The 18,192-nt window shown below is 37.8% G+C and overlaps 1 protein-coding gene across 3 annotated transcripts in view; it reads right to left on the bottom strand.

Moving 5' to 3' along the window:
- Positions 1–18,192, bottom strand: part of YTHDC2 (YTH N6-methyladenosine RNA binding protein C2) — a 69,390-nt gene that overhangs the window by 39,715 nt on the left and 11,483 nt on the right. For all 3 annotated transcript variants that reach the window (XR_008297241.1, XM_027076881.2, XM_027076882.2), the window contains 8 exons: positions 15,281–15,447; positions 14,659–14,761; positions 13,610–13,766; positions 9,783–9,890; positions 8,298–8,446; positions 6,178–6,313; positions 1,963–2,089; positions 1,694–1,759 (listed from right to left, as the gene is read on the bottom strand). Coding sequence is in view for 2 of the 3 variants with exons in the window: in XM_027076881.2 (XP_026932682.1) it covers positions 1,694–1,759; positions 1,963–2,089; positions 6,178–6,313; positions 8,298–8,446; positions 9,783–9,890; positions 13,610–13,766; positions 14,659–14,761; positions 15,281–15,447 (1,013 nt within the window). In the remaining variant the exon portion in view is untranslated. The remainder of the gene's footprint in view (positions 1–1,693; positions 1,760–1,962; positions 2,090–6,177; positions 6,314–8,297; positions 8,447–9,782; positions 9,891–13,609; positions 13,767–14,658; positions 14,762–15,280; positions 15,448–18,192) is intronic.

The raw sequence follows: 18,192 nt of genomic DNA, 5'->3' as shown, positions 1-18,192 counted from the left end.
ATTTTCTATTAGTTTTTGAAGTCTTCTTCTGGTCACTAACGCTTAGTCCCATCCAAGTTCCAGGTTTTTTGGTTGCTATTGTTGTCTGTTGGATTGTGGGTGCTTTTTCCCCTCAAAGATTCCCAGTGATCAATCCCCAACATTTTGTTCATCTTTAAAGACAATGAAAAAAAAAAAAAAAAACTCCATCTGCACAGGTGACAATTGCTGAGCTATCTAGTTTAAAGACGGTTATTTCACTGAAGGAATACCCAACCTTCTATAATTCTAATTCTTTTCCCTCGGCTTCGTCTGTTTTCCCAGGAAAGAATTCTCAAGTTTTCTGCTAAAGAACATAAGCTTCAAACAGGAAAAGGCAACAGGACAGCAGTGGAAGGGAGTGGACAGCACCTCAACTTTCAGTCTTTAGACTTTTCTGTTTGATGCCTCACTCCTACTCTCCCACTGTGCCTGGTACCTCCAAGTCCAACATGTCTGTGGCTTTATTTTTTAATATACTTCCCACTTCCTGCAAAGGTGGGGAAGTGGTATCACCTGGTGGAGGGGAGAAGGGAATCTGGAATTCCAAATGTTCCTCATAGAGAATTTCAATCAATTCTGGGATTTTGGGGGGTTTTTTGTTGTTGTGTTTTTTGTTTTTGTTTTGTTTTTGGCCTTTTCTTTCACTGTTATTCAGAAGTAGTTAAGTGAGGGGCGCCTGGGTGGCTCAGTCAGTTGAGTGTCCGACTTCAGCTCAGGTCATGATCTCACGGTTGACAAGTTTGAGTTCCGCGTCGACCTCTGTGCTAACAGCTCAGAGCCTGGAGCCTGCTTCAGATCTGTGTCTCCCTCTCTCTCTGCCCCTCCCTACTCACGCTCTGTCTCTCTCTCAAAAATAAACATTAAAAAAAAAAAAAAGATTCATTTAAAAAAAAAGAATTAGTTAAGTGAGCCTCTAAGAAGCTAAAATGAATCTGTTTCTCACTGGCACTTCCCTCTGTGGGCACTCAGGTTTCAGTTTTCTCAGCTCTGCCACGTCAACCAGCACCGATCCACTAACCTTCTAGTACCCAAAAATTTACTAATTTCTTCGATCAGTTGCTATGACCTCTTCCAATCTCTTTCACTTTATTAGCTTGAACATTCCTTCTGTACCATTTCAACAAGGTTTTGTGAAAATGCAGATAAATTACATGTGTTCTAGCTACCATGTTTAACTGGAAATCCTTCTGTTTTTCAAAATAAAATAAATTATTACAGCATAGTGGATCTTACCGGCACCCTACAAAAAAATTTTTTTTCCTTAGAATTCCTTAGAATTCAAAAACCAACAGCAAGAAAAAAAAAGCAAAAAAAAACAAAACACAAAAGAAAATCTCTGAATAAGAGACTATAGCCTACAGCATCATACTGATTTTCACAGCTAAGCTTTTAAAAAAGAAGTTAGGGGGCACCTGGGTGGCTCAGTCAGTTGAGCGTCCGACTTCAGCTCAGGTCCTGGTCTTGCGGTTTGTGAGTTCAAGCCCCGCGTCGGGCTCTGTGCTAACAAACAGCTCAGAGCCTGGAGCCTGCTTCGGATTCTGTATCTCTCTCTCTCTCCCCCTCCCCTGCTCATGCTCTGCCTCTGTCTCTCAAAATGAATAAATGTTAAAAAAAAATTTTTTTTTAAATAAAAAAGAAGTTAGGGTTAATTAAGCACAGAATAAAGTTTTACCTGTAAGATTCCAGAAGATCCACAATTTCAGTCTGTCCAAAGTGTTTAGCCCAATCTAAAGCCATCCTGCCAAAATTCAAAGATATCAAACTATTAGAAAAATGATGTTTTCAAAATTATAAAACTAGTCACATTACTCATTCACCCATTAGAGATATTCCAGCAATTATTATAGAACAGCTTTTAACATAAAGACAAACGTAAGAAATCAAAGACAGTATGTGTAGCTGGACCAAGACATACAAAGAACGGATGCAGTTTACAATTACCAGCCATTTGACGCTTTACTGTGCACGTTGGCTCCCATGCTAATTAACTGCTCTACTTGACTTGAAAAACCTCGTCCAGCAGCAACCATCAGAGCTGTTGCACTGGTTTCGCTATGCCTATAATCAACTAAAAACAGGAAAAGATACATATAGGTTACATTTCCAAATTTTTTAAATCGTTTTAATTTTTTTTAAGTTAAATAAAAGAAATAAATGACTGTCAGGAGAATTCACTTGGGACTTTGCGCCTTAACCCACTACATGGTAACAGTATTACATAACCTTAACTCAGATCATCCAAGGAGATGTCATTCATATGCTTTTAATATAAACACAATGGAGGAGGGGCGCCTGGGTGGCTCAGTCAGTTGAGCATCCAACTTTTGACTTCAGCTCAGGTCATGATCCAGGGTCACAGGATTGAGCCCCACATCAGGCTCCATGCTGAGTGCAGAGCCTGCTTGGGATTCTCTCTCCCTTGCCCTCTGTCCCTCTCCCCCACTCACACTCTCTCTAAAAAATAAATAAATAAATAAATAAACAAACAAATAAATAAATGAAAATAAATGATGGAATAGGGACAATCATTTGGAAGGCAAGAGAAGGAAAGATAGTTGTTAAGCTGTCTTAAGCTCACCATGATAATTAAAACAGAAGAGGAAAACTAGTAACTTGCAGAACCCTTATAATTTTCCTAAGCCTGGATATGTCTTAATCATCAGATGACAAAATACAAAGAATTAAAAAGTTAATGTTCATCAGCAACTGGTAATGAATGCTTAAAAGTGCAAATGCAAGGTTCAAGACCATTTTTTGTTGTTCTTTTGTTTTGTTTTCATTCCACCATTCCAGGCTGTTACTTACTGAGCTGTTTAATGGAAATAAAGCATTGGCAGAAAGTTTACAAACGATAAAATCCCTCCATGAGAAAAACAAAGGTCTATTGAGTTTAAGTTCTTTCCTAGAATATATGTCTCAAGGAATGCAATATATTAAAATTGCTTAGCACCAGTTTGCTTAAATTATAAAACTGGTAATTTCAAAAATAAAGAACCACTGGGGGGGGGGGGAACCTCTGCAGTAAAATTTAAGATAATTACAAATGGAAAATTTTAGATACCCAATTATTCTCATTGTTTAATAATACTCTACAACATGGTAACCATTAATACAAATCAATGGTTCTTAAGATGGGGAGGAGGACTCAGAAGAGAATTACCTCAAGCTTCTTATTTCTAAAAGCACAGATAGCCATGATTTACTCTAGATTCAGAGTCGGTAAGTCTGGGATGGCCAGGCACACGCATTTTTAAAAAGGTCTGAAAAGATTATGACCTATACTCACTGTAAGAGAATTACAGCTTCAACTGAATAGTCATTTGATAGCCCTGGAGAACAGAACCAAAATGTGTATATTTTTGAGCAGCAGGTATGAATAAGTATGTATTTTCAGCAGCAGGGTATTAATAAGTATCCAACAATTCCTTAGTACTCCTCTCTTCAAGAGGCAGAGCCTAATTCCATTCTCCTAGAGTAAGAGCTAGACTACGTAACTCACTCTAAAAGGTACCTACAGCTTCCTGCTTGCTTTTTCTCCTTCTCTTTTGATCACTCACTCTGAAAGAAGCCAGCTGTCACATCCTAGGAAGAATAAGACAGCCAGCCCTATGAAGAGATCCACATGGCAACGAACTGAAGCCTTATGCCAAAAGCAGAGATGACTGGAGGACTCTTGCCAAAAGCCACGTCAGTGAGCCTCCTCGGAACCAGATGCTCCAGTTCCAGTGAAACCTTCAGATGACCAAACCCCTAACAACAGCTTCACTACTGTTCTGAGTCACTAGGAGCCAAAACCACTCAGTTTTGCCACTCTCAGATTCTTGATTCTCAGAAGCAGTGTGAGATAATAAATGTTTCAGGTTGCTAAGTTTAGGAATGATTTGTTATGCAGCAATAGGTAACTAGGACAATAAGCATGACAAAGAATGCCTGCATCTTACTAATTACCAACTGCTTCCACAGGATCACATGGAGAAACTGACAACATTAAAAAGAAACCTATGAAGCCCAGGGTCTCCTGGATTACATGAAGTATTTTCAACTCTGGTGCCAATTAAGGATTGAGATTTTAGAAGAAAAATAAAAAGACAGGAAGTCAATAACTGTTCAAAGAATTACTACAACATTTTAGTTTGCTTCACACAGCTTAAAATACTAGCATAGCGCACTCTAGAAAATGTCCAGTGACACTTTTATAAAGATGCAGGACCTGGATGCATAGGATGATGACATCCAAGTAATAGTATACACTAAAGAAGTATCTAGGATGAAGGTCAAGAATAATACATTAATGCTTCATAAATATTTTAAGGCAACTTGCCTCAGAGTTCAAATTTTCCTAACTTTCAGGTAAGATGGCAAGGCATTTCTCTTTTGGAGAAAAAAAGACTGCCAGAAAACTGGAGATGAACAAATGTTCACATTTCCAAATACAAAAAGTTACTTTTCAAAATACAGATTATTTTTTTAATGACTGATAAACTGGAAAAAAAAAGTAGATCAAACTAAATTTACAAAGATCTTCATTTCCTTCTTAAGAGGTCTGTTAGATTAGTACATTATGGAATTATAACCATTTGAACAACTACACCTAAATATTGACCTAAAGCCTCTTCTAGCATACATAGCACATGGTCATTGACCCAGGCCTTCTGAGCTAATAAACTGAGAAGGTTTATTAATACACTAGGTAACAATTAGAACTGGGTGGCGGGGGCAGGGGGGAGGGGGGTTGTTAACCAAAACCAATGGGCCAAATCTAATTATGAGATTTAAAAACTCAAAAAAACTAAAAATAAAAAAAATCAAAACAACATGTAAATGATAGGGGGCATTCATTTAACAAAATCCCATGTTAAAAAAAAAAAAAGAACTAGAAGTTTTAAAGGTGATATGAATCACTAAGACAATGTGGTTGGCAACGAGCTATACTAACCATAGGCTGAATTGATGTAAGTAAAGAGTAAAGATTTTTAGGCTGATTGACCTACTGTACCTGAAGCTAGTCACTAAGAGACAATAAGTATTTAAAGCTATGACTAGATGAGAACCACAAAAGGAGTCCGTGTAAACTGAAGCAAGGCCTAAGGACTGAGGCCTGGGCCACTGCATATTTAGAGGTCAGGAAAAGGGAAGATTCTGCGAAGGAAACCAAGAAGTTCCAGCTGGAATAGGATAGGCTGATTGAAGGAAATGTTTCAAGAAAGGAGTCATCAATAATAATAATAATAACACTGAGAAGTTTAGTTGAGGGGATAAACCACTTGACATCTAAATCATTTCCAGTACTGACTCTCTGGCCTTTCATTCTGTCTTTTGCCTAGAAGGCTTCAGAGTTCTGAAACTCACCTCTGGTTACCAGTAGTCACTATAATCAACTAACAAAATCAGGCTAGGTCATTATGAAAACGTATCACATGACATAAAGCATGTGCATGTGAATGAGTACTTGAGCTTATATAACTAACGGTATGTTAAAATTCTCCACTTACTAAATACAAAATCTAGAGCAAAGTTATCAATCTTTTTTTTCCTTCCTTTTTTGAAATCATAAATTTCAAAAAACCAAAGATATTCCCTTGGGAGGGAAGGAACATGTATTTATGGGTACAATATATATACAGAAATATGGGTACAATATATATACAGAAAAATACCTCTGCACATAACTGCACATATATTCACAGACCCCCACATAGCTATTCTGAAGACTACTAGATTAAGAATCCCTGATTTAGGGGCGCTTGGGTGGCTCAGTCGGTTAAGCGTCCAACTTCAGCTCAGGTCATGATCTCACAATTCATGAGTTCGAGTACCATGTCGGGCCCTACCCTGACAGCTCAGAGCCTGGAGCTTGCTTCAGATTCAGTGTCTCCCTCTCTCTCTGCCACTCCCACTCCCCCGCCCCACTCATGCTGTCTCTCTCTCTCAAAAATTAACATTAAAAAAAAAAAAAAAAAGAATCCCTGATTTAACACAATATTTATTCTACTATGCTAATAAGATCTTGATTTGTCCATTTGAAATAAGTACTCCAAAAGAACAAATTATTGGTTGTGAACAACAAATGTAGTATATACATTCTGAATTAAACTACATTTCCACCATAAATAACTGTAAGAGTAAAAAAAAATATTTTTAAGAAGTTATACATACCGCTAACATTTTCAGTTAAAATAAGGTGAAAGACCTGAGCGAAGGCATCGACATCTTTATGTAGCCATATGTCAGAAAGACAAGCATCCATTTCCTTTATTAACCATGGTTCAAGGCAATTCACATCTTTTTCTGTCTTTAAAAAACAAAACAAAAGCAGAGGTTATAAATTACCTGACAGCTTAACCTTTGCTTGCAAAGAATATGAGATGACACAATGGCCACAAGAACTACTAACCACATATAATATAATAGCACAGGCTTTGACATAAAAGTTTCTCATCTGAACACACACACTCCACTTACAATATCGTATCTTGTTCTTACATTTATCTTTCATCTGAGAATGAGTTTGTAACCAAAGGAGCATGATTCAGTCAAAATATTACCTAAGTGTGTTTCTAGCAAAATGTTGCTAAATATACTTGTACACCAGTGGTTCTCTCTCCCAGCTGCACATCAGAGGGGCCAACACTGGTGTATTTCAACACTGATGCCAAGTTTATGAGAACCTCTGCTGGTGGAGGCAAGATTCCATAAGGGCTTTAAAATAAGTTCCTGAGGGGCGCCTGGGTGGCGCAGTTGGTTAAGCGTCCGACTTCAGCCAGGTCACGATCTCGCGGTCCGTGGGTTCGAGCCCCGCGTCGGGCTCTGGGCTGATGGCTCAGAGCCTGGAGCCTGTTTCCGATTCTGTGTCTCCCTCTCTCTCTGCCCCTCCCCCGTTCATGCTCTGTCTCACTCTGTCCCAAAAATAAATAAAAAACGTTGAAAAAAAATTTAAAAAAATAAAATAAAATAAGTTCCTGAGGTGATGCTCATGTGCAACCAGGCTTAAGAAACACTGATTTTTTTTAACCTTTTATTTATTTTTGAGGGACAGAGAGAGACAGAGCACAAGTGGGGGAGGGGCAGAGAGAGAGAGGGAGACACAGAATCGGAAGCAGGCTCCAGGCTCCAAGCCGTCAGCCCAGAGCCCGACGCGGGGCTCGAACTCACGGACCGCGAGATCGTGACCTGAGCCGAAGTCGGACGCTTACCGACTGAGCCACCCAGGCGCCCCAAGAAACACTGATTTAATGGTCAAAAGGCTATTCACTGAACCAAATGCACCTGCATATGTACCTTCTCATGCTCAAAACAGTTAAATTCTTTTTCCAAAAAGTGCATAGGCCCAGCAATATTTTGCATCACACTAATCACCAGTGCCTTTTAAAGAATTCTAAACCAGAATTAAAGACCAGAAGGGACCTAGGAAATCAGCTAGTTCCAGTTTTCAACCTGGATTCAAACAGTTTCAATGGAACCCAAGGTAGCAGAAGCCCCATGTAGGGATGGGAGTGGACAGTAAAGACGAGCAGGCAGGGCTTCTACAAAATATTTCATTTGTAAAACATTCTGTGGCAAAATAGAAAAAAGAAAAGCAGAAGAAAAGAATAACCTGAGGTCTACAGCAGGTAACTGATTTTTATAAAGTCACGTAGCTGGTTGGTTGTAGAAACAACACCAGTATTGACTATGGGCTCTAATATCAAAAGTTTTTTCTCAATTTTCTCTTAACTGAACTTATCTTACATTGTTCAGCTCACAGGTTCTTAAACTTTTGAGATGATAGGGGCACCTGGGTAGCTCAGTGGGTTAAGCATCCAACTTTGCCTCAGGTCATGATCTTGCGGTTCATGGGTTCGAGCCCTGCACTGGGTTCTGTGCTGACAGCTCAGAGCTTGGAGCCTACTCTGGATTCTGTGTCTCCCTCTCTGTTTCTCCCCCACTCATGTTCTGCCTCTTTCAAAATTAATAAACATAAAAAAAATTTTAATAAAAAAACTTTTGAGATGATAAAATATCAGGCAATGATAACATATATCCATAATATCTTTATTGTCTTCAAAAAAATCAGAGAAAATATTGAAATAATTTAAATTCATATAAAACAATAAAAAATGTTGCATTATTTGCCAAAAAAAGTGTGTTAGAAAGTTTTTCTGAAAAATGTGTTTAGCCTAAGATAAACTAAGAGAATTACACTGTAATAATTCAGTAACATATTATAATCTCGTAAGATGTTCTTTAAACTACACAATTTTCACTCAAAATATCAGTGTAAATCAACAAGGTCTTACCAACTGGCTGAAGACAGCATCACCACCATCATCCAACAAATCATACTCTTCAGTCACATTCGGAACAGTTCTCTGCCTCTGAGATTCAGGCTTGAATGTATTCTCTTGAGCCGAATACCATTCTGTAAGAGTAGTTTGTTGCTTCTCTTCTAAATAAGTAACAACAACAATAATAAAAAAGTACACAAATGCTTCACCTTGGGGAATATATTGTGCTTTTAAAAATTAAGTGAATCTGAAAATACTTCAAAGTTGGCTTTATTTTTTCAAAATACATTAATGAGAAACATCCAGTAATGTTTATGCTTAAATACATCATCTATTCCACGTTATTGGTGAGAAGTTTATTTCTAAGTCAGTCCAAATTTCAAGAAAACTATTTGAGCCATACTATAAATATTGCTTAAAACAATGACTAATATTCAAACAGCACTTTGTAGAAAAACCATTCATTGAACTTCTACCACCATGCCAGTTGTTTGAGGTACAAGTGATCTACAATTTTCACCTTCAAAAGCTTAGAGATCTACTAGTTTTATGATCTACATATGAAATAGGAATTGCTAATTCCTACTGCTTTTATTCAAGTGGAGAATCCAAAGAACTTAAGATTCTTGTCCAAGGTCACACAGACTAAACAAAGGAAGCAAAGCTTGAAGCCAAATCTCATATCGCGAATAATGAAGTTAAAAGTAAGCAAGAAGAAGGGCGCCTGGGTGGCTCAGTAGGTTAAGCGTCCGACTTCGGCTCAGGTCACGATCTCACTTAGTTCAAGCCCCATGTCAGGCTCTGTGCTGACAGAGTGGAGCCTGGAGCCCGCTTCAGATTCTGTGTCTCCCTCTCTCTCTCTCTGCCCCTCCCCTGCTCATGCTCTCTCTCTCTCTCTCAAAAATAAACATTAAAAAAAATCGGAAAAAAAAAAGCAACCAAGAAGAATCTCACCCTAACTCCAAAGCTGAGATATACCGTAAGTCGTGATTAAGAGATGTATTAATGGGCAAATAACACTAAGTTGTAAGCACAGATGCAATTCATAACGAAATCAAGATTTGAAAACCTGGCATTTGTATCACAGATGAACCTGTTACCACTCACATGCCACTCCCTTCAACGCCTCCTGCCTACTCCCCATCCGGGTCCTGTGCAATGTGCTGTGGCGGGTCGCATTCTTACCGTATGCGGCATGTCAAACACTCGGCAGCACATAGTCTTCGGCCTCCTTAAAACAGTGGCTGCATCTCTGGATACAGACACACTCACGCTCCTCCACCCCAGCATCCACTTTCAATTCCTCTCTATAGATGATAATTTATGGACATAAACCACCACGTAGCAGGTACACTTGGGACCAAACTCTAATATGATTTTATACAATTACGTGCAAGGGAAAAATACTTTCAAGTGTCCTTGTACCTCCACAGGATAAGACCAAAAACTTAGTATTAGTAGTACTTTTGTTTTAAGTTTGTTTGATAAAAAGCTTACCTCGTTGTTTTTCCTTTTTGTATTTTAACATTTCTTTGTTTGTGTATCCAGTAGTTCTTAAGATGTCTTCCAGAAACATTTCTTTTACTTCAAAAGGTCTTCCCTGTACTAAATAATAGGAATACTTTAAAGACTCAGTTTGCATCACAGGGACGATGCACATAAAAACATGAGAATCCTGAGTTAATGAACTGGAGTATAAAAATCCAAAAGCAATTCCAAAGGTCAAGTGATCCCCATGATATTGTCATGTCATTATATTTAAATATAATTCTGATTTTCATTTTACAGAACTGCTCATTTGCTTGTCTTTTCTAAGGTTTACTATCTACTTATCCTGTGTCTGTCATCATGGCAGACCCCAGGAATACAAATCATAAGCAGAAACACTGCTGCCTCCTACTCTCTTGAAGCTTACACACTAGAAAGGGAGACAGACATTAATCCAATAATCCAGAATATAAATGTGAAAACAGAGTTGTAATAAATCCTCTCAGAGAAAAGCACAGGATACCATCACATAATAGGGGATTTGAATGAGTCAAGAAAATCATCCTCTCAGAGAAGATGAGGACCAAGAGAAGGGATAAATGAAATACTAACCTGTATGCAGAAGAAATATACAATGAAGAAAACAAAAGCACATGCAAAGATGCTATGATGGGAAAGAGTATGATGTCTTCAAGAAACTAATTGGCCAAGCAAACTGGAACATGGTGGGAGATGGGGAGTAAAGAGGGTTTGTAGTTTGAGATGAGGCAGGAGAAATAGGTGAGCCTTATTAAGGATTTAGGTCTTCATCCTGAGGTAATGGTTATCCAAAGTTTAAGCTCAGCAGAGTGCTCAACATCCTCAGAATTCCAGGTCAGAAAAGACCACTCTGGCTGCAGTAGATAACACAGATTTAAAAGAGAGCAGAGGAGAAGCACCTGGATGGCTCAGTTGGTTAAGCATTGGACTTTGGCTCAGGTCATGATCTCATGGTTCATGGGTTCAAGCCCCACATCAGGCTCTGTGCTGGCAGCTCAGAGCCCGGAGCCTGCTTTGGATTCTGTGTCTCCCTCTCTCTCTGTCCCTCCCCTGCCTGTGTGTTCTCTCTCTCTCTCTCTCTCTCTCTCTCTCTCTCTCTCTCAAAAATAAGCAAACATTAAGGGGCACCTGGGTGGCTCAGTCAGTCGAGCGTCTGACTTTGGCTCAGGTCATGATCTCACAGCTCATGAATTCGAGCCCCACGTCAGGCTCTGCTGACAGCTCGGAGCCTGGAGCCTGCTTCAGATTCTGTGTCTCCCTCTCTCTCTGCCCCTAACCCACTCACATTCTGTCTCTGTCCCTCTCAAAAATAAATAAACATTAAAAATTTTTAAAAATAAAATAAATAAAAGAGAGCAGAGGAATGGGGGTGCCTGGTTGGCTCAGTTGGTTAGGCATCCAACTCTTGATTTCGGCTCAGGTCAGTTATGACATCAAGCCCCGCATCTACGCTGACAGCATGGAGTGTGCTTGGTATTCTCTCTCTTCCCTCTCTGCATTTCCCCCACTCTTTCTTGTGTGCATACGTGTACTCTCTAGATAGATAGATAGATAGATAGATAGATAGATAGATAGATAAGAGAGCAGAGGGGATGGAAGAGACCAGGTTATCATCTGATAATTCAAGTAAAAGAGAACAATATTTGAATAAAACTGGTGATGATAAAAAAACGGACAAGAGACAGACTCCAGAGATAGGAAGCAAAATACACAAAACTCAGCATTGAATTGGATATGAAGGAATGATATGAAGGGTCAACCATGTTTCTTAGATGTCTGGCGCACAAAACCGGATAGATGATGAGGTCAATCTCAAAGGTAACAAGCAAAGCTAAAAGCAACAGACTGGCTGGTGGGAGCTGGGGTTTGGTTTTAGACACATCAAATGTGAGGTGACAAAACGAGCTTTCAACTAGCAGATGTATAAGTTTTGTAAGAAAGACTGGTTTGTGATGTAGGTGATTAGGTTGATGGTATGATTAACTAAAACGGACAACACAGATTTTTTTTTTAATTTTTTTTTTTAACGTTTATTTATTTTTGAGACGGGGAGAGACAGCATGAATGGGGGAGGGTCAGAGAGAGAGGGAGACACAGAATCTGAAACAGGCTCCAGGCTCTGAGCTGTCAGCACAGAGCCTGACGCGGGGCTCGAACTCACAGACCGCGAGATCATGACCTGAGCCGAAGTCGGATGCTTAACCGACTGAGCCACCCAAGCACCCCAACACAGATTTTTGTAGAAGAGATTAAATATTTAGGTTGGGACATATTAGAAATGAGCTGCTTATAAGACATCAAAGCCCAAAGCTCTGGAGAACAGTTTGAATTAGAAACAAAGATTCAGGGAGCCCCTGGCTGGCTCAGTTGGTAGAGCATGGGACTCTTGATCTCAGGGGGTCATGAGTTCAAGCCCCACTCTGGGCATAAAGCTTACTTAAAGAAAATGTTCAAAATAAACAAAAAATAAACAGAAACAAAGATTCAGGGTCCATGAGTATAAAAACAAAGTAGAAGCCACAGGCATGAATGAGAGCTTCCAGGGAAACTACCTGTGCATCTCCAGTACCTAGTAGAGTACAGCACAGACCAGGAAAGAAGAGGAAAACAAAGGAAGGAAGAAGGAAGGGAAGATGAATGAGAAAGAAGGAAAAAAAAAAAAAGGATCAAGGGAATAATCCCAAAGAATACCAATATACAAGCACCATGCAAAAGAGAAGCCCACCAAGGAGACCATGAGGGTACAAGTGCTAATGCAGAATTAGGAGACAGTGTTGTCAAATAAATTCTGGGATGTGAGCATTTCACATACAAAAAAGAGGGGCCAACCATGAGAAATATGGAAAATTTAAGTAAGATTTTTGTGGAAAATTTAAATAGTAGGCTTGGCAATTATATCAGTATCAAAACAATACTGGTAACAATACATGAATGAACAGCCCCATACACTACAGAAATATAAATCATTTCAGCTCTTTGAAAAAGTAAAATGGCAAAAGCTGTCAAAATTAAAAACAGATACACTCTTTTACTCAACAATTGTACTTTCAGGAATCTATCCCTAGAAATAAGAGCACCAGTATATGAGGATATACATACAGGATGTTTATTATAACACTGTTTATGGAGGGGGGATGAGCAGAGTCTAGAACCAATCTGAGTGTTCAAAAATAAATGGTTAAATAAATCATGGTACATTCGTATTATGAAATATTAAAATAGCTGCTTAGAGGCTCCTGGGTGGTTTACTCGGTTAAGCGTCTGACTCTTGGTTTCAGCTCAAGTCATGACCTCACGGTTTGTAAGTTCGAGCCCCGCATCGTGCTCTGTGCTGACAGCATGGAGCCTGCTGGGGATCCTCTGTCTCCCTCAACCCCTACACCTCCCCTGCTCACTCGCTCTCTCAAAATAAATACACATTTTTTTTAAATAAAAAAATCATATTAAAAAAAAAGTACACAGGAAGTAAACACAGGAGTGTAGACTGCTCTTTTCAAGGAGTCTAGCAATAAAGGGGAAGCTGTAGGACAGAATTTAAGGAGGATACAGGACCACAATAAAGCACATTTCCTTTTAAGAATGAAAAACTGCCTCACGACACAATATCAACGAGTATAGGTGGAAAAGGAGAGGATGGAAATATATACAGATGAATGATTAGGAGGCAGGTCTCAGAGAAAACAGAAATGGATGCACTCTACTTCAGAACATTCCTCAATTCCTATTACAATAAATATAATCATCCCAAAAGTATACTTTCATTAAAATCCTAGAAGAAATCTGACAGTTTAACTTACTATAGATCACTGGGCAACTTCCAAAATATCTTATAAAAAGATTTACATCCAAGGCGGCACTAGAAAGAATAAGTTTCAAAGTTGGGTGCTTTTGCAACAGATCTCTTAACTTTGTAAGTAAAAAATCACTAAATCGATCCCTTTCATGTACTTCGTCCTGCAGTAAACAAAAAATAAAACCATGGAATAGTTAAAACATTATGGATGACTAAGCCTTTAAAATTATGGGGCTGCTGGGTTTTATAGTAATTCAAATTAAATGTGAACAAGGCCAATTGGTACTCGTGCAAGTGTTGTATTATGGACAATTCAGAAATAATCAGACATTAACAACCAACTGAAACAAAGCACTGCCTCTTAACATAATATAAAAGACATACAAACTGCAACAAATTCGGAATTAGTGGAGTCTAATTTAACATACTTTTGATAAATATAGAATCTACTTAAACATGCTTCAATTAGCATCAGGGTACAGGTGCGCCCTTTGGTTTGAATGAACAAAACTAATAAGTTTTCTAAAGCTGCTTATTGCAAGCTTCTAAAACTTAATCTAATTGTTTTCTGACACAAACTGGATAAAAGCTTACAACTTTTTAATAAGGTGGTAATTCATCTACGTCATCAACAGCTACTTAATTTAGCAGCTTAACTATGAAGTTAAATGACTATAAAGCGAAGACTGGGAAATACATATTAGCCAAAGGTGGAATCAGATGACTAAGCAGAGAGAGAAAAAAAAAGAAAATTTTCACCCCATTCTGAGGAACGCTAAGTAGTTGTATCATTTTCACATATAAAAAGCACTTTTTGAAAATCTACCTATACATTTAATTTGCCCTCATAAAACCTAATGGTAAGAATTCTTTACTTAATACAAGTAAAATTTATTTCTAATAATTACAGGCAATAAAAAGTAACTTCATTATAATACCTGTTCAAAAAAAACTGGCTTTCACCCCTATTCTATTCTAAAAATATAATTAATTACATATTCAAATTTTTAAGCAATCTGAGTTGTATATGGCAAAACTCAGCAATATTCTTACCACAATAACATGTGTCACAGTCGACAATGTACTATCTCCCGCCATCAATGTACGAAGCAATACCCCATTAGTGCAAAATGTCAGAAGTGTCTTTGGAGAAACCCTTTTTAAAAAAAAAAAAACAAAAATAAAGCATACAATTACAACTCTTAAATGTAATTAAAACATGATTACATTAAATGCTAATCTCATATGTAAGTTTTATAAATGTTAAAGTTACTAATATAGCATAGCAGTTTGTATGCTTTATTAACCAAGTTATTGAAATATGTATTTTATACCTGACGAACTCACAAAATTTTTATTACTAACAGGCTTTTATTAATTACTTTAAGAAACCATTAAATAGATTTTTTTTTTAAAAAAAACCTTAAGGAGGCAAAATAACTTGTATTCGATCATAAATCCCCCTATGAAATGGGATTTGTATCCATGGCCCGAACTCTTTCTTCAACTATGTATTCAAAACCTTATGAAGTTCAGACATGACCTCAACATCCTATCAAAGACTTACTTGGAGCAAAATGATCACCTAACTTTTTGACTAACATAGTCCCTATTTAATGAAATATAAACATTAATCTTTTCTAAGAATGCTAGGCTACAGGAGAACCATGGTTACCTGCTTTCTAATCGGATCTGATATCCAATCGTTTGACCAATCCTTTCTCTTCTCTCTGCAGCAACTCTTTCAGCCACAGCAATAGCTGCTAACCTTCTTGGCTGGGTACAAAATATACGGCAGGGGATACCATTTTTAAAGCAATCATCTAAAAGGAACTGAGGAATCTGAAATGAAAGTTTTAAAGTACTATAAATGACATGACTATATACCCAGAAAGTCCAAGTCAATCACAACTGAAAAACTACTAGAATTAAGAAAGTTTGGTAACGTGTCCAAATAATCATAAAATCAACAACTTTTATGTAACTTCTAACAATCAGCTAGAAAATGTAATTTTCAAAGATCTGATTCACAAGAGAAACTAAAATGAAAATACTAAAAACAAATTCATACAGGGGCACTCAGCTGGTTAAGCATCTGACTCTTGGTTTCAGTTCAGGTCATGATCTCACAGTACCTAGGATCGAGCCCCACCTCAGGCTCTCGTGCTGACAGCAAGGCGCCTGCTTGGGATTCTATCTCTATCTCTGCCTCTCCCCTGCTCACTCTCTCAAATAAATAAATAAACTTTAAAAAAAATTTTTGTAAAAAAACCAAATTCACAGAGAAATAAGGCTTGCACAAATACAAATTCCACAAATATAAAATACAACTAAAAAACATTAACTGAATAAAGAAATAGGACACAATCTTGAGTAGAAATAATCAATACTTCAAAAATGTCAATTCTATCCAAATTATTCTATAAAGTCAACGAAACAACAATCAAAATTCCACTGGAATTTTTTTAAATAGTGAAAAGCATAAAGAAAGCAAAAATAGCCTAATACTGGGATGTACATGTCAGAAGGACTTAAAAAGTAAGTCTTTCTTGCCGTACCACTACCAGTATTCTCCAAAAAAGTAACTACTGTTGGGGCGCCTGGGTGGTTCAGTCAGTTAAGCATCTGACTTTGGCTCTGGTCATGATCTCACATTTCGTAAGTTCAAGTCCCGCATCAGGCTCTGTACTGACAACTCAGAGCCTGAAGCCTACTTCAGATTCTGTGTCTCCCTCTCTCTCTGCCCCTTCCCCACTCACGTTCTCTCTCTCCCTCCCTCTCTCTCTTTCAAAAATAACTATTTTTAAAAAATAACTATTACTTCTTATGAACTGTTTCAGGGAAAAAATGTTTACACAATTTAGGATATTTGTGTATATTAACAGGCTTTTATTCACACAAAGCAATTACCGTACTTAATGTTTATAAAATTTGCAGATTTCACTTAATACTCAGATCTACCTAATCCATTCTAATAGCTGCATATTCCATCCTAGGGATGTGCTATAATTTAACAAATATCATGTTAAATAATTTCTAGTTTTTTTAAGTTACTGATATTACTGCTTGCTATTATAAAAATTGCTGCAGTGAATATCTTCACAAACTTTTATAAAGATATATATGCAGGGGCACCTAGATGGCTCAGTCGGTTAAGTGTCCGACTTTGGCTAAGGTCATGATCTCATGATTTGTGGCTCAAGCTCCACACTGGGCTCTGTGCTGACAGTTCGGAGCCTGGAGCCTGCTTTGGATTCTGTGTCTGTCTGTCTGTCTGTCTCTCTCTATCTCTCTGCCCCTCCCCTGCTCATGCTCTCTCTCTCTCTCTCAAAAATGAATAAATATTAAAAAAAAAAGGTGTGTGTGTGTGTGTGTACACACACACACACACACACAGGTCAAATGAAAGGTAAATGTTTTAAGGTGGGTTTTGTTTGTTTGTTTGTTTGTTTTAGAGAGAACAGGGGAGAGGGGCAGAGGGAGAGAGAGAGAGACCCAAGCTGACTCCATGCTCAGCACAGAGCCCAACACAGGGCTAGATCCCACGACCCCAGGATTATTACCTGAGCTGAAATCAAGAGTCAGATACTAAACCAACTGAGCCACCCAGCCACCCCAAGAGTATGTAAATTTAAATTGGAGAGAAGTAGTATCAAATCGCCCTCCAAAAAAATTTATACTCCTGCCCATAAAGCAGAAGATGCTGCTTTCCCAACACCTATGCAAATACGTATCGTTAATGTTTTAGTTTCTGCCCCTCTGATAGTTGAAAAATATAATCATTGTTTTGATTTCATTTAACTGTGAGAGAGAGAGAGCATCATTTCATGCATGTTTCAGCCTCTAGGATTTTTTTAAACTTGACTAGTTTATACAGAAGCAGAAATGAACACAAATAGGAAATATTTAAGGAAATAATTTTCTCTTAGGAAATATTTAAGAAGAGAAGATAATAAACTGGAATATTATGCTACATACTGTAAAACGACAAAAAGCAAAAAAGAGGGATCCTGGTGCAAAAATAATTAAAGACAGATAACAAAAATTCCAGAAATAGACCCAAGTACTATAGAAACTTCGTTTGATCAAAAGGGCTACCTTAAATGAAGGGGGAAAAGATAATTAAGTAAAAATTATATCGGAACAACTAGATATTAACATGAAGAAAACAGTAAGATGGATTCCTACCTGACATGATATTATAAATTCCAGATGGATTTTTAAAATTATAAATACAAAAATACTAGAATAAAGTATTTATAGGAAAATGTTTTTTAATCTTGGGATAGGAAATGCCTTTCTCAGCATGGCTCAAAGCCCTAAAAAAAAGATTGACAGATGTGACTAAATAATTAGTAAAGCTAATACACAAGATACCACAAAGCAAACCTACAGAGCAAACAAAACACTGAGAGAAATCATTTTTAGGATATCTAACAGATAACAGGCATGTAGGCATAATATTTAAAACACCACTAAATACCTTTCTGGTTATAAACACGGTCTTCTCTACCTCACCTGAAAACCCAGACTCAGGAGGCCTCAATCCCTGCCTCCCTATTCCCAGAAGAGCCAAAGCTAACTATG

Source organism: Acinonyx jubatus, chromosome A1 (assembly GCF_027475565.1).
Source record: "Acinonyx jubatus isolate Ajub_Pintada_27869175 chromosome A1, VMU_Ajub_asm_v1.0, whole genome shotgun sequence".
NCBI classification, from domain to species: Eukaryota; Metazoa; Chordata; class Mammalia; order Carnivora; family Felidae; genus Acinonyx; species Acinonyx jubatus.
Note: the sequence above shows the minus strand (reverse complement) of the source record. Positions and strands in the feature narration are given on the sequence as shown.